Here is a 16774-nt window from a genome sequence, read left to right as displayed (position 1 = left end):
CAACATAATAATAATTTTACTATTTATAATATAAACATTTTTTTATTTATTACATAATAAATAATTTTATTATTTATTAGTACATTTATTACACATTGGTGGGACAATTAGGAAGATCGTGAAAATTGTAGAAGAGGATATATGTTGTAGATTTTAATCATAAAAAGAAATTCCACTTGAACGGCTGTGAATTGGAAAGATTGCTAAGGCCATCATTATAACAGATCAATAACAGATGCATTTAATACCATATATCAGTAAGCTAGATAAAGAACAAGGGATGAGAAATTGATGAGTAAATTTCATGTTTTTTATTTTATTCTCATTTTTTAAAAAAATTGTAAATTAAATGAATAAACGTGGAAGATGAGTTTTTGACAGATAAGTATTTTCTATTTGCATTTGTGTTGTTTAGCTAATATTTTGCAAACATTACAATACGATGGAAATGTATTAATGTACATTTATCAGTATATTAATATAGTTTTACATTGTATAATATGAATGAATGATTGTGTGTCGAATAAGCATCGATTATCATCAAACATTTTAAAATGAAAGACACGTATCGGTATGTAATTAATATACGAGTAAGTAGATAAGAAAATAAATATTTAGTATCGTAGAATAAGCACTAATACTATCGAAGTAATTCGATTTTTTTTTTCGAAAATCAGGTTTAGCTTAGTTATGGTCCAAGCAATTTTCCAGACTCGACCGCTTAATCATAAAATTTATACTGACGTTATTATGCACTTTCTAGCTTGCATGCGACGTCTATCTTAAGAATATATCAAACGTTAAAAGGAAGGAGAAATATTAATTAAATAAATCAAGATTAAGGACCATTCCACACAAATTTGCATAGCCGCATAACCATATGTATAAAGAAAATTATTCAATCACATTTCTGTCATAAAGGCAAATATAAAATACAATTGGATGATGTTTTTTATGCATATGTTTATGCGGCTATGTAATTTGTGTGAAATGGCCCCAAAGGCCAGTTTTACTAACGCCAGTTACTTTATCCGCCGATTAACTTTGAATATTGCCAACTGCTAAACTAAAGACTCATCATCTCTAATCTAATTTTGAAAGTATGTATTTGTAAAAAATAGTCAAATGTATTTACATTTTAATGTTTTATTTATTATCTCCACACAACGCTTTGGCTGTGTTCCAAAATTTATTGCAGTACTGAAAATCTATAGTGCATGTTACGTAAACTGAAGATTTTACTTGCAGTAAATTTTGGAATACAGCCTTTTTCTTTACTATTACCAATAAGAATAAGAGAAAGACAGATTTTTAAATCTTATTGTTGGCTATTCTGGTGATAAAATTAATCAACGGATAAGCTTAAGGGTGCGATTATATGGAACGCGGTACGCGATACAGTAACTAATAGTAACTAATTAGGAAACCGCGTATCACGTACCGCCTATTTCTTTCGATATTACATGGAGCGCGGTTTGCGGCACGGGCTAGTGCAGAGCTATAAACTCACATTATAGTATGAATTTTTTTTAAATATATTAACTCATTTTTATGCACACTTTATCGATACTTTTATTTTTTTAACAGATTTACTTAATAATTGCGTTTAAATCAATTAATTCCATTAAAAAGTGTATGGCAGTGTATAATGATGCGAGTTTGTTCCATGTAATCGCACCCTACCTAACGTTGGTGAAACTGGCCCTAACTTTTTACATATCCTGTAAATATGAAAATTATCACATGTAAATATGAAAATCTACACGTGCTTCTTTCTCGGCAATCGAATAGAATCAGTGTAGTAGAGTATGAGATTAGGTGTCAGACCATTATGCCCTCTAGTGTTACGTGTCTATAACTGCCTCACTCAATTTTGTTACAGTTTTTCTAGGCAAAAATAGGTAAATGGAATCATCTATTATTCTTACACCGTAGTTCAATTTGAGATTGCATTTGGTTTGCACGCTCATACGCTGTAAACGCTTATGCTTATAAGCGTTGTTTTTTGGTGTTCAATTTGATTTGTCAATGCGCACATTAAATAAGTAAAGTCGTTTATTTTGGCTATTAAGAGTTAAGTTTTGGCACGTAATTGATAATTGACCGTAAGTAATTTGCTTCTTATATATTAAAAACAAAAATTTACAAAATTTTAATAAATATCTGTTTAAAATAGTATCAATGAGACATTAGCTTATAAATAAAATAAAATAAAATTTATTCAATAAAAAGTAATATAATTTTAGTATTATTTCTTAAAATAAATATTTATTTACTGTAAGGCCGGAATCAGACTACGCATTGAAGAATGAAATTAAAGATTGAAAGATTAATGTTTGACCAATCAGAACAAAAGGACCCAAAATTTCTTTGTCCTCATTGATGAAATTTCTTTTTCTTAATCTTTAATCTTTAATCTCAATCTTTATTGCATAGTCTGATTCCGGCCTAAGCAAATGTCCCATTAGTACTATTTAAACAAATATTACAATTTTGTAAATTTTTTTTAATGTAACCTTTTTTTGTCTTATAACCTCTTGTTTTCTTCTACCGAAGGTGCATTCAAGTCGTGGTACTTCATCGAGAGTTAGAGATATCGTGTATATATTCCCAGTTTATGCATTTTCTAAATCAACTAGAACCTTATCTGTTAAGGGGGGACATCTGAGTAAAATTTTGAAAAAATCTAAAAATTTTTTTTTCGCTTAAAAAATGCTTTAGGGTCTTAAAAATAATATACCATAAGATAGAATCCGGCAAAAGTGTCTAAATGTCCAAATTTTCCATTCTGCGGCGATGCCTCACAGGTACATCCCGAGCGCCTTTTATGCTACCGGCGCGCGCTGTGATTTATGGGTATGGGAGCAGGTATAACGGCAGTAAGTATAGAAGGGACTTTCCCTTCTAATATACATGTGAAGAAAAGAAAAAGAGGACATCGATGTAGAAGGCCAATTGTATGGTGCAGGCATCGCAGATTAAAGGTACATGAACATATTATATACGATTTTACAGTACTTAAAACTTTAATCGCGTTTTTCTCGAAACCACTTTTTTTGAGACGGCCGGACACATAACTCGAACAAATCTTAACCGATCGATCTGAAACCTTGACAGTATATTCAAAATACCTTTATCTATCGACACACGTAGGATTTTTTCTTTATATTGCTTACTTTTTTTTTAACAACAATTTTGTGACGTTTTTTTTTCGTGAAAATTTAAATTTTTTTTCGATCACGCACCATTTTGCGAAAAATCAATTTATCGAAAAAATCCTACGTGTGTCGATAGCTGTTGATGTATAGAAACTAACCAAACTTGATTTTTTGTTTCAGATCAAAAATTAAGGACGTTAGCTGTCCGGCCTTCCAAAAATAGGGCCTACGAAGAAATGCTGCACAGCCGCCATTTTGTTTTGGATTTATTTGAAAAAATTATATTTTGTACTTCGTGTCTAATATTATAAAACCTACTTTACAAATTTTCGATTGGCTCTTTCATTCGGCCAAAAAAAATTCCAGAAAATCCGCTTTTTTTTTTTTAGCTACTTAGATGTCCCCCCTTAATGTCATCTTTGTATTACATGAGTAATTCTTTTTTCTATTTATTGGTGAAAATTTAAACATCCAATTTCTTGTTGGTTAAGGTCAGAACAAAATCCTTTTTTTATTAGTATAAAATTGGGAAATGTTGTAGACGTTGTATACAAGTACGAGGATCGTTTGAAAAGTCCGTGCAAAGTCACTGCTGATGGCACTACTGGCGCGTATCAAGGTTAGATTTAGTTAGTAGCATCTCTTGGAGGAACACACACCAAGTTACAGCCAGATCGGTCTATTTGTTTGTGTTTGGCATTCATTTGAATCGAGGAAGTCGAGTGATTTTCAATAACGCACCAGCTCACACCTCAGCAGTTGTGGTCGCAAAATTAATGGAATTAGGGTTCCAACTCGTCTCACATCCCCCCTATTCTCCAGACTTGGCTCCCTCGGACTACTATTTGTTCCCCAATATGAAGAAATGGCTGGAGGGAAAAAGATTTTATGGAAACGAGGACGTGATTGCAGAAACAAACCCCCCTCGACTTCCTCGATTCAAATGAATGCCAAACACAAACAAATAGACCGATCTGGCTGTAACTTGGTGTGTGTTCCTCCAAGAGATGCTACTAACTAAATCTAACCTTGATACGCGTCAGTAGTGCCATCAGCAGTGACTTTGCACGGACTTTTCAAACGACCCTCGTATATTACAAGATCGTTAAAATATGCACGCAATTCAATACATTCGTTAAGCATTTCTCTAATCGTAATAATCATCTTAATCATAAAAAAACATGCATAGATCTAACCTCCTAAGGTTAAGATCGAATATGTTCACGTTTATTTTAACCAATAAGCGCTTATTTACGCTCACGCTTTTGCTGCCTTACTTCGATGAAATAAGTATTTGTGAGCACGAGTATGAAGTCACGGATGACGTTTTAAACGCATCTCTGAGTGCTTACACCGCCAAAGCAAACAATGCTTATAAGCACTTAAAGCGTGTAAGCGTACAATCCGAACACAGCTCTAGTCAGAAATTCAATCCGTGTTTAATGAGACGGCATCTTTAGCATGGATCCTTATACTGGCAACAGCGCTTTGACATCGAACGCTGATTGGTGAAAAGTCGGTTGTGGGGATAAAATTTACCTCCATCACCCGTTTTTCATCAATCAGTGTTCGGTGTCAAAGGGCTGTTATCCGTATGAGAATCTGGGCTAAGACGTAAACTTCAGAGACGCCGATGCGCGATGAGCCAATCAGGCTATTGCTTTAAATCTACGTAATCTAACGGAAATGAAAATAACAGTAAACTTATTCATAACCTCGCAATAAGGTAAATTTCAATTGATTGAAACTCGCCTTATGGATAAGTTTACTGCTACTTCTATTTCCGTTAGAATACGTAGATCTAAAGCAGTATCCTGATTGGCTCATTGGCTTAAGTTTATGTTTTAAGGTTACTGTTACAGAAATTTTATTTGCGGCAATCTTTAAGACCATGGACACACACTTTCCGTAACAGTAACCATAATGGTTCCTGCGTACAAAACGCGGCAACGCTTGTCTCGCGACGGAAGTTGTTGCACTAGCTTATAATTTTATATTCTTAAATTAGTCCCACTTTGTGAAATTTCTAGATATAATGTAATACTACTTCCGTCGCGCGACAAGCATTGCCGAGTTTTGTGTGCAGGAGCTATTAGACGTACAGTAAAAATGAGTCAATCACAGAGAATTCTTTTGAACTCTTAATTCTAGCTGATTCTTATGGTATGTCTTATAGGTACTGTTACGGAAAGTGTGTGCCATGACCTTAAAGCCTATTCTACAATAGTTGTAAGTGTTGTTGTAAGTGGTTGTAGTTATAAGAATTGACCAATCACAGTCAAATATTCTCCTTACATTCAATTTGATTGATCAATTCTTACAATGTATGACTTTTATGTAGAGGATCTTTTAGGGAGCGTTTATATTGGCCGTATCCGTATGCCGTATGCCGTAATCTGTAAAAACTGAGCGATCATTTTCAAGTATTCCCTTCTTACCGAATGATAAGGGAATATTTGATTGTAATTAGTCAATTCTTACAGATTATAGCATACGGCCAATATAAACGCTCGTAATTGTAAGTGGTTGTAGTTGTAAAAATTGACCAACTAAGTTAAATATGAGGAGAATATTTGATTGTGATTGGTTTCAATTCTTAAAACTACAATCGTTTACAATTACGTTATTGATTATTGTGGAATAGGCTTTAGCCGTGTCGTTAAGGGCTGCCGCAGACAAAATTTCTGTAACAGTAATCTTAAGACGTGAACTTAAGCTGATGAGCCAATCAGGATACTGCTTAGATCTACGTACTTTAATGGAAACAGAAGTAGCAATAAACTTATTCATAAGATAATTTCAACCGATTGAAAATTTATTTTATTGCAAGGTTATAAGTTACTGTTATTTCTATTTCCGTTAGATTACGTAATCTAAAGCAGAGTATCAATCATAAAACTTTTTTTTAGGATGAAAAGTGAAAAATGAAAAATTTCTCCATTAAATAGTTAATCCTTTAATGGTTAAAATTTTCACTTTTCATTCTAGGGATAAAGTTTTGTGATTGATACTCAATATTCTCATTGGCTTAAGTTTACACCTTACGCATACTGTTACGGAATTTTGTGTGCGGCAGCCCTAATTGCGCACGAGCTATAAGCATTAATGTAGAAAAGTAGTAATTTTTCAGTTCATGAAAATTTCCGAGGGAAAAAATCAAAGTCCTTGGGTGTATGTACATATATATTTATGATGGGTTTTCTACAATAAGCCATTAGTCATAAATCAGAAGTTAGAAGTTGGAAATTGATCAATTACAGTCGTCAATTTCCAACTTCTAACTTCTAATTTATGACTAATGGCTTATTGTAGAATGCGTGTTAAACCCATGGCACATATAAGAACGTAAAACATATAATACGTAAGCGAATTGACCAATCACAGTAGAGATGGTAATGTTAGTAACGAATCCAATCTTACGATATTCTTACTGATTACATCTTAAGGTATATCCATATAAAGTTGCATAACCACATAAACATATGCATAAAGAAAATTATCCAATCATATTTTACGTCTTTATATAAGAAATGCAATTGGATAATTTTCTTTATGCATATACGTTTATGCGGCTATGCAAGTTTATGTGGATTTATCCTTACAGTCTTATGTTTTTCTGTGTGCTCCCAGCTTTATTGTAGAAAGCCTGTGAAACTGATAAATCGTGAAATTGCTACTGTATTATTAGTTTCTTATTCTAAAGCGAGGAACACAGTCCCTTGCAAATAACACATGAGGTATAAGAAAATGAACCAATCAAAGTACTTTATTTCCTTTTTTTTCCGTGAAATAAAGGACTCTGATTAGTTGATTTTCTTATGTCTCATGTTTTATGCGTTATGTAAGAGTCTGTGCTCTCCGCTTTAAGACTGGTTATTCTACATTTTGATCAATTTTACCTGTGAGGTAAAACCGGAAGCACATAGAAAAAAACGTAAGGCCGTAAGATGTAATTAGTAAGGATATCGTAAAATTGGATTCGCTACTGGCCTTACGTTTTTCTCTACCGTGATTGGACAATTCGCTTACTGATTACGTCTTACGGCCTTACATTTTTCTGTGTCATGGGCTTAAATCTGGCAATCCACGCATGTGATTGGGTAATCTTGCTATTTATCCAACAGGTAAAATTTATCAAAAGATGGAACAATCAGTCCTTAATCACTTAAATTTTAACAGGTACGCGATTTTCTATAAGCGCTGATCGTTTTTAATAGTATTTCGGTGCCTACATCTTTGAATTCAATGTAAAATCTATATTACCGACAGACAATTATAAATTTGTTTAAAATCTCAAAAAACAAAGTGAGTCAAGGTAGCACTTTTTCGATTCCCAGCGAATTTTCTCGCGCAAGCGAAATAAATTTATACTATATATATATAATTGTATGTACACACACGCACACACACACACACACCCCACACACACACACACACACACACGCCACACCACACACACACACCACACACACACACACACACACCTCACACACACACACCCCACACACACACACACACACACACACACACATGTATGTAATTGTTTTATCGAGAAAATGTGATTTGCAGTTTGCAATATAGGACTTTGTAATTTGTATAGTAATGTCCTTTTGATTATAACAAGTGAGAAAGTCACACGGTCAAAGGCTAATCAGAATGACTGATCAAGATACAAATAATAATATTCTTCCGTTACGGGAGAATTTGGTAAATTATCGTTGATCACATTGGGTTATGTAAATTAAAAAATTGCAACATATATCCATATTTAATTATTCTGTAAATTTCACTGTTAAATTATGCATGTATTTAATTATGTATATACTAGAAGAAGTACTCTATCCAACATGCATGTACATTATATATGAATATATTCTTATATATGAATTCACATTATTATGAAACTTGTAAAATATTAATATTTCTAAAGGTGAAAACAGCAGTGCAGTTTCTACAAAATCCTAAAGTGTTGTCGAGTCCATTGTCACAAAAGCAGGAATTTCTTAAAAGGAAAGGCCTTACGGATGAAGAGATTAAAACAGCTTTCAAACTAGCATCTGTTGACAATATAGCTGATCGCAATGCTCTTCAGAATCAGAATCCATATACTGCTGTACAAATACCATCGGAATCTATTCATCCATATCATCAAATGAATGTTTACCAACCGACATTTTTGTTGAAAATTAAAGAATTCTTTAATGCAACTGCATTAATTGGTGTCACAGTATACTGTGCATATTGGTTTTATAAGGTATTTTTTATAATGCAAAGAAATTGAAAGATTTTATTTTCTATTACGTGTGCAAAACGTTGAAAAATTTCTAGTACATTGATTTTGAATTTTCCATGATAACCAAATCTCATATAAAATAAAAATTATATATAATATATATGTATATATTATTATTCATTTATTTATATTATTGAAATATAATGCAATTTTTAATTTTGTAGAAATTTATAGAACCCTTTCTGTTTGGTCGGAAAAAGAAAAAGGTGTGCATAGAAGATAAGGTAACCGAACTAGATAAAACCGTCCAAAATTCCATGAAAGAAGTGAAAGATTCTATCTTGAAGGTAGAAGATGAAGTGCAAAAATTGACTCGGCATCAAGCATTGGATCCAACTATCCCACAATTGGTGCAAGAACTTAAACATGATCTATCTAGTCTAAAAGCATTACTTTTATCAAGGTATAATATATGCATTTTCCTTTCTTTTTATACAAAGCATATACAATAAGCAATGCACATAGATTGTTAGTAATAGCAATTTATTGCCACATAATGAGATTATTTCATTTAGACATTATTTATCATTTTATTTTTGTATGTGATATTTGCTTATATTAAAATCATTATTTTTACAAGAGATCAAACATCATCACAACCTCACACTCTCTCATACATATAGTTTTATTTAAAATTGCTTAAGAAATTGATACCTGGATGTTCTGGTAACTTTCATTTAAACGTCAGTTTATTTTACAAAATATAACTTTAAAATATAAATTTGTGCATTTTTTTCATCTTATTCCTATTTTTGACCATCTGCATTTTTTAAGTAATCTTTTATTGCAAACATCTCTCTGATTAGACTATGTATATTTATTTATCTATATCATGAATTCAATGCACAAAAAACGTTAATTGTAACTGAAAATTTTTATACATTGTCTATAATTATATTTATTATTAATTTTCAATTTTTATCTTAAAATAGAAAACAATTTCCTACTGCCCCTGCATCTATACCACCGTGGCAGTTGGGTGCAACAAATGTAAGTCAAGAAAAAGCAACTGAACGAGAAGACGATGCTGGAAGTGGTAGCAGTACTAACAATTCGGATAGTTCTTTGGAAATGATTCGAGAAGATCCACCTAAGGAATAAGTTTAGTAGTTTTGAGTTCATCAATTACTTCCATAATGATAGTCTTCGATATACGCGATATATTTGGCATAATATTGAAAGCAAAAGGATTATAATTTCAATAAATACTATATGATGTATTACAGAGATGCTTGATATTATTTTTATACGGGGTGTTTGAAAAGAAAATAATCAAGAAAAGGATCTGAATTCTATTTTTAGCATCTTGTACTTATACTAATAGCATCGATCTGTATTTTCGATAGTATTCATAACTTTGTCAATGTTTTAATATCAAACAATGTTCCATTACAAAGAACAGCTTTTGTGTCATTTATCAGAATAACATAGCAAATCAATTGAATAAATGTATTAAACCAATGTAATTACAGATCTCACAGTTTTTAATAAAATGTTTTCTTTTTCTATGAGAACTGAAACAGACTGTTAATAGGTTCTTTAAAAAAATTACTTTGATACTTTATCGTAGTACAAATATAAGACAAATGAGAAGAAAGAAAACACGGAAAAAAAGGAAACTAAAAAATTCTTGAAATGCTTTTTGAAAAAATTTTACGCGAGCAAAAGCCATACTTTGAATTTTATAATTGTGTGAATTACACATCTAGAAACGTCCTTGTAAGCTTGTAAGAATTATATATAAAGATATAAAAAAAAGATGTAGCAATTCTCTACACCGTGAAATAAATTACTTAATATATATAATATATATGTAAATGTTAATATTTAAATCTAGAATTAAAAATATCGAAGACACAGTTACAATACAAGGTATCGTGTATTTTAAGAATCTTGTAATGTTGAAATTTTATATCGAAAATGGAATTGTATTGCAAATTGGGAAATTAGTATACTTCTATATGTAATATCTGTATGCGTTACATTGCAGACAGTGTTATACATATATGTACAGATATAATTTTTGAATAAATAAATTGAAAAATTATTTTTACTTCCATTTTCCATAGAATACTGTATTGCCCATGACTTATGTCTTGAGAAAAAATGATTGTGTACAATAAAGAGAGCACACAAGTTCTACAATATATAATAGAAAAACGATAACTTTAATTAAAAAACCTTTATTGAAGGATGACTGATATCACTAAATCTTGTACACATGGGCGTATTGTTCTTTAACTTTTTAAATGTAAATTGAATAAATTGATTTTACATTTATGTATAAATGCACGTGTGTATGTGTGTTTGTGTTTGTGTGTATGTGCGCGCGCACATACATTCAACATACATATATAGATATTAGATGAAGAGTCCATGTATTGTAACTTATTTATATCGGTCATTCATACAAAAAACAATCATACTTGAGTTCCGTCAACATACAATACATCCGAGTAATATGTACAAACTGTATACGATATTATTGTTGTATCACTAACAATAAGCAAACAAAGTACACAGATGTGTGTACATAAGTGTGTATGTGTCGTGTATATAGCTTGCTATTATATATCACTTACAAGAAGAGTTAACATGTGATTTAATTTTCTCAGCTTTCATGAATATGAAATAAATAAATTATATACTCAATTATGTAAATAAAAGAAATATGTTTCTCAAATTAGAGAAAAATTTATCTACTTTTACATTTCGCATATTTAAGATAATTATAATTTGAGTACTCTGCTGAAGAGATTTTAATTTTAAAATGTAAAATAATAATCTTAAGATTATAAGTTGAGACTTTTCATCTTTCATATTCTTTTCCCATATTTTTGAATATCAATAAGTAAAGAAAATTATACACATTATCATATATATTTTGCACAATTATACACACACGCACACATATATATAATTGATATATGCAGAAAGGTATAATTATATAGTACAGTTTTTATAACAAGATTTTTTATTATAATTAAATATTTAAATATTTTATTATAAAGCAATACAAATTTACATATAATAAAACAAAAAAGTGTAAGGGATATGAGTATTGTACAAAGAACCTTTTTGTATGTATAAATAATTGATTAATCATGTTAAAATTCTTGTAAGGAAAAATATATAAATCGATTTTGCCTCAATCTTACAATCTCAAGGTTATTATTTAAAAATAAGAATTTATGATAATGACTAATGAATATTTGAACATTACATCAAGATATTTATGAACACATTTCTTTAAAACCGTATTCTTTCGTTTATCTATTTATTAATTGCAGCTGTTTTATGTGGAGAAAACCAAAATATTGATGAGTCACATATTATAACTCTTCATATAAGAGCGCACATTAACGCAATCAATCTTACAGATCATACATGTAATATTCCATATCGCAGAAGTCTTGACGAGAATAGATGTTCACTCTTTCCTGGTTTTATATTAATACTTTTTTTTATTAGATATAACCAGGACAGCTGCCTCACTGATACAGTGAGTTACAGCGAAATCCATTTGACTTAGGTACATCTCTCTCTCTCTCTCTCTCACTCTCTCACTTTATATACATCCTAGGTTAATAATATACAATAACAAAAGTACTTTATTTCATTGATTCATCTTCCATAATGTGCTGCCGAAATATATAAATAAAAGTTTTAAATATATCTAAAATAAAAAATCCTGCTGGCTAGTGCGGTTCTATCTTATTTTCATATCTTGATCTTTGGCAAAGGCTTACAGAAAAAGTAAAAAAAATTGCTTTATGATTCTGCACACATGGACTGTACAATATAAAGAATTATCCTAGGATGCTTTGTGCTTATGTAATTATACATTGGCTGAATACCATTCCCTTCGGTATTTACTCGCCGCTGTCCGTTCGAGTATAGAAAAAGAAAGACTGAAGAAGGGGAGGGCTCTCTCATTATGCGGGCAGCGACCTAGTGTTGCTATTAATTAATAACAATAATAATCCTAGGCTAGACACACTAACTGAAACTGCTAATAGTTCCAACTCTAGAATATCTAGTATATTATTTAATCTCGGCTATGCTACCAAGTATGATGTAAGTGTAAATTCCTTGAAAGAACGGATCGTACATCTTGCGTGAAACGATGAGCGTCCAAAACTGGAAGTAAGCTTAACAAAGCAGTGTCTCCCGCATCGCTGAACCATGATTTTATGGGTATCGCGTTGTCTATGACATAAGAAAGAAGATACAATAGTACATATAGTAGCACATTATTAATCTTTCTAATTCTATCCATCACGAAATTATTTTGTGCATTTCTTTTATAATATAAGACAAATCATGAAAAGATACGATTTTACGTCGCAGTCAAGAAAATGAAATGCGGAGATTTTCTATTTTCTAAATAGCATACGTATTATAGTTATTGTATCTTTCTTTAAAAACAGAATTCAAAATTATTGCTGTCACGTTTGTTCAGACAACATTAAATATAAAGTTTGTTTACTTCTAAAAAGATGGGACAGCACATTAATAACGCATACATACAAATATTATATTGTAAAAGATATTACATGCACCTTACAAATGTGTTGGATATTTTAAAGGAAATAATAATAGACTCTCTCATTTCACAAAGTCTAGACGTGAAAGGCAAAAGAAAAAGTAATCCCATTAAAATGGTATAAATATATACTTACGTGGGTAAGCTCTATAAGCTCCTGGGCTGTTATCAAGAATAAAAACTGAAGAGAGATCTGAACAGATTGCTGATAAATCCTTGGTGTAGGAACCCATTTCTGGCGTACAATGTTGTCTATAATATCTGCGTCTTAAAATACCTCTGTTATTATCTAATTTATCTGCAACTGCTGCCCCATATATTTCCATGGATGCAGTGAAAACTACTAGCTCGTACCTAATTGATATAGATAATAGGAAATAATTAATGCAAATTTTTTTGTATCGTAAAACATGAGAATAAAACCTAAGTGTTTTTAAATAGTAGCATATATATATATATATATATATATATATATATAGAGAGAGAGAGAGAGAGAGAGAGAGAGAGAAAGAGAGAGAGAATATATATATACATACTTACCACTGACTAACAATATCCAAGAAAAAATCTACGTGTGGTCTTTTATGGACAAAAAATCTAACAGGATGTCTGTCTATCGTCACTTTAAGAACAAAATCTGGAGGTGTACCAGGCCTGACAGTTGGCCTTGCTACTCCGTCGTGATGAGAGTGAATTAAGGTTTCGTCTAAATCCAGTACTAATACTTTTCTTTTAACTATACCTGAAACATTCTTGCATTAAATATAAATATCAAAAAACATTAAACGCAAGATAGTACAAAATTCATATATACATCATATAAATACTTACTAAGTCTGTGCCTAGATAAAGGTGAAAGCGGGAAGATCTCATATTTGACTGGTTGCATCTGTGAGATCTACAACAAAATGGTAAAAAAAAAAATATTATTTGTATATTATTATACATTTATAATGTATGAAAAAAAGTGATCATTACAAGAAAATTAAAACGGAGATTAATGTACTCGCGTTATATGAAATAAATAAAAATATTTTGATAATAAAAAACAATGATTGTAATTATAATAATCACAATATGGCAATTGCATGAGATGTAAATAATATAAATATAAATGTAAACAGAATAAAGATTTAGAATAGTAGATGTATTATTTATCTCGTGTTACGCAAATTAAATTAAAATACAACTGTAAATACACACACATGTAAATATCAAATGGCAGCATGAAGTAACTACTTACACCTCTAATTTGTATCTTGATCGAAAACAAACACGAGTGACATGTAAAAAGATGAATATTTCTGAAGAGAGCAACTAGAGTATAATCCATTAATTTCAAAATTATAACTTAAAAGATTTGAGACTCAGCTAAAAAAAGAAAATAAAACTGAGTTCTTTTTACAAATGAAGAATAAATTTTCATCCTATACATAGCAATGTTAAATCTACTTAAAAAAAACTGAAAAAAAATTGAGAAAAATTATTGCTGTTATAAAATAATTTTTCAGATAATTGTTACAACATCAAATAATATATATTGAATTTTATAGATGAAAAGAGACGAAGAGATTCGTGCAGAACAGCAAATTATCAGTACGTATCATCAAAGAGTTGTTACATCAACGAATGTCAATAATATCCACATATCGCGATAAAAGTAGAAGGTAAGAAAACGATTCGTCGATTAGATGAAGTTGATAAGTATACAAGTATGTAATATGACATCCATGCGTCGTGCCTAACTGCGGAGGAAGGCGCGAAGAGAGGCGCGATTCGCGAAGCACCTACTTACGGCTCTAACCTGCTTCTTGAGTAGAAAGCAGATGCAGGTCCACACACGGGAGGCCATTAAGAGGAAAGCTCTCATCCCCATCTGCAATTGCTTCAGCATCTCTACTGTTCTTCTCACCGGGCCCAAGTCCGGCAACACTTAATCTCCAGTGTCGAGTGTATCCGTTACGGGTTTGTACTCTTATTTTTCTTTCCCACCGCTGCACCGTTCACTGCAGTAAATTGACAATGAATAGATAGACGTGATGTCTGATCTGTGATCGAGATTGGAGTCGCGAGTCGCGAGGCTGTCTAGAATCGCGACGGCGACGGCGACGGCGACGGCGACGGCGACGGCGACGACGACGACGGCGACGGCGACGATCGACGACAGCCGAAAACCACAAGAGACAACTTCCTCTCTCGTTGTCGCTTTTCGTAAACAAATTCGTCAACACTTACCGCGATTGGGCCAAGATTTGACGCGAGTAAGTGAGTTTTTTTTTTTACGACGGGTCGCGTCCCGCGTGTGTTTACGCACCTTACCGTCGTTCTTTCATGTTTTTCGCAAAACCCAAGTACGAGGTACGGCACGGGTCTTCTTACGCGCATCACGCAACGGCCGCCATCTTCCGCGCATCGACCCAATTTTTCCGAGCGCACTACGCTGCTCTTAGCGCCTCGCGCCTTTTCAGTTTTCGCTGCTCCCGCGAGCGTTTTCCTTTTCGATATCGAATCCTCGAAACGTCGAAAGCAGTCGGAAGCATCGAGGCTTCTTTGCGAGAACCTTTGAAATACTATATATCAAGACGTCAACATTAGATAAATATTCTCTTTCAACATTAAATAAATATCGCTTATCTATATCACAATCGTCTATGATATAATATATGTATATATGCATGCCTTTGCACACGCACGCACGCACGCACGCACGAAAAGTAGTTGCAGCTTTCTATAATAAATGCTCTTACGAAATTAATATATGTATATGTATAAAAATCAGAAAAATTAAATGAACCATTCAAAGTTGACGAAACCTAAAAGAAATAAATGTTGAGGCGTATATTCTTCATGACACATTGCATGCATAAATTGCAAGTTAATTCTTTGGTTAAACGTTTCTGGTTTCTACCAAGACTGCGGAATACCGGAAATATCGGAAATACACACCGACTGCCTCCAGGAGATATCAATTTATTCTTACTCAACATTCGACGAATAACCAAGGATAGAATGATACTTGGAGACACTCGGTGTGCATTCCCGAACGCAGCACAAGATGGATTATTTTGCTAAAATTAGAGATTTGCGGGTACCAAGTCGAATCTGAACCGGGATAATTCTTTATTTCTTTTCGTTTAATTCGATTCGAGTTCTCGAAAGTTAGCCTATATAGTCGAAAGGAATCGAGTTACGCAACAATCGATTACTCCAATCGATTACTCGAGTCGAAACTTTAATCTGAAATTTGAAAATTCAAGGTATGTATATATATACTTACACACAGAAAGTTATTGCGAGTGTATGTTCGCTTTTAAAACAGATTTTTATTCATAACGATATGTGTGAAACATACATATACATACACACACATATATATATATATTTGCTAGAAACAAATTTATTAATTATATTTAAATTAATACACACATTTGCTTGCTAAATACAATATATGATCAATTATATATAATGATAATTATTAAGTAATATACTACAAAATGTACAAATTCTATGCTAATAAATACAATTCTTTATACAATTTCTTAAATTCGATCAATTATTTTGCTAATACATAGTAGTACTAATGTTCTTTTACATACATCATCTTTGTACTTTACAACGAAATATACAGAGGAAAATTACAAGTTGAATTACAAGGGAACAGACTAATTTTACTTTATTTTGTACAGGTTTATAATTTGGACACACACACACGCACGCACATGTGTTCATGTGTATGTACATACACAATGTTCGCGTATAGTATATGTCATAGACTTA

The 16774-nt window shown here is 31.9% G+C and overlaps 2 protein-coding genes across 7 annotated transcripts; one reads left to right on the top strand and one right to left on the bottom strand.

The window, feature by feature from the left end:
* Window positions 1–7629: 7629 nt before the first annotated feature.
* Window positions 7630–10221, top strand: LOC108746545 (peroxisomal membrane protein PEX14). Its single transcript, XM_018483375.1, has 4 exons — window positions 7630–7865; window positions 8089–8412; window positions 8616–8854; window positions 9384–10221. Exons 1-4 carry the CDS (start codon window positions 7815–7817, stop codon window positions 9550–9552), a joined length of 783 nt encoding a protein of 260 aa, XP_018338877.1. The 5' UTR covers window positions 7630–7814; the 3' UTR covers window positions 9553–10221.
* A 1433-nt stretch (window positions 10222–11654) lies between these two features.
* LOC108746542 (CTD nuclear envelope phosphatase 1 homolog) lies at window positions 11655–15602 on the bottom strand. Of its 6 annotated transcripts, none has more exons than XM_018483363.1 (5): window positions 14793–15602; window positions 13829–13895; window positions 13538–13739; window positions 13134–13351; window positions 11655–12660 (listed from the first exon to the last, which is right to left on the bottom strand). In XM_018483363.1, exons 1-5 carry the CDS (start codon window positions 14889–14891, stop codon window positions 12515–12517), a joined length of 732 nt encoding a protein of 243 aa, XP_018338865.1. In that variant the 5' UTR covers window positions 14892–15602; the 3' UTR covers window positions 11655–12514. The 6 variants fall into 6 exon arrangements, with proteins under 6 accessions (XP_018338865.1, XP_018338866.1, XP_018338869.1 ...); XM_018483364.1 differs by having other exon boundaries at window positions 14802–15602; XM_018483367.1 differs by having other exon boundaries at window positions 13538–13749; window positions 14802–14878.
* Window positions 15603–16774: the final 1172 nt, after the last annotated feature.

This window comes from Trachymyrmex septentrionalis, unplaced genomic scaffold, assembly GCF_001594115.1.
Source record: "Trachymyrmex septentrionalis isolate Tsep2-gDNA-1 unplaced genomic scaffold, Tsep1.0 scaffold178, whole genome shotgun sequence".
Lineage (NCBI taxonomy): Eukaryota > Metazoa > Arthropoda > Insecta > Hymenoptera > Formicidae > Trachymyrmex > Trachymyrmex septentrionalis.
This window is presented reverse-complemented; position numbering and strand designations above follow the sequence as displayed.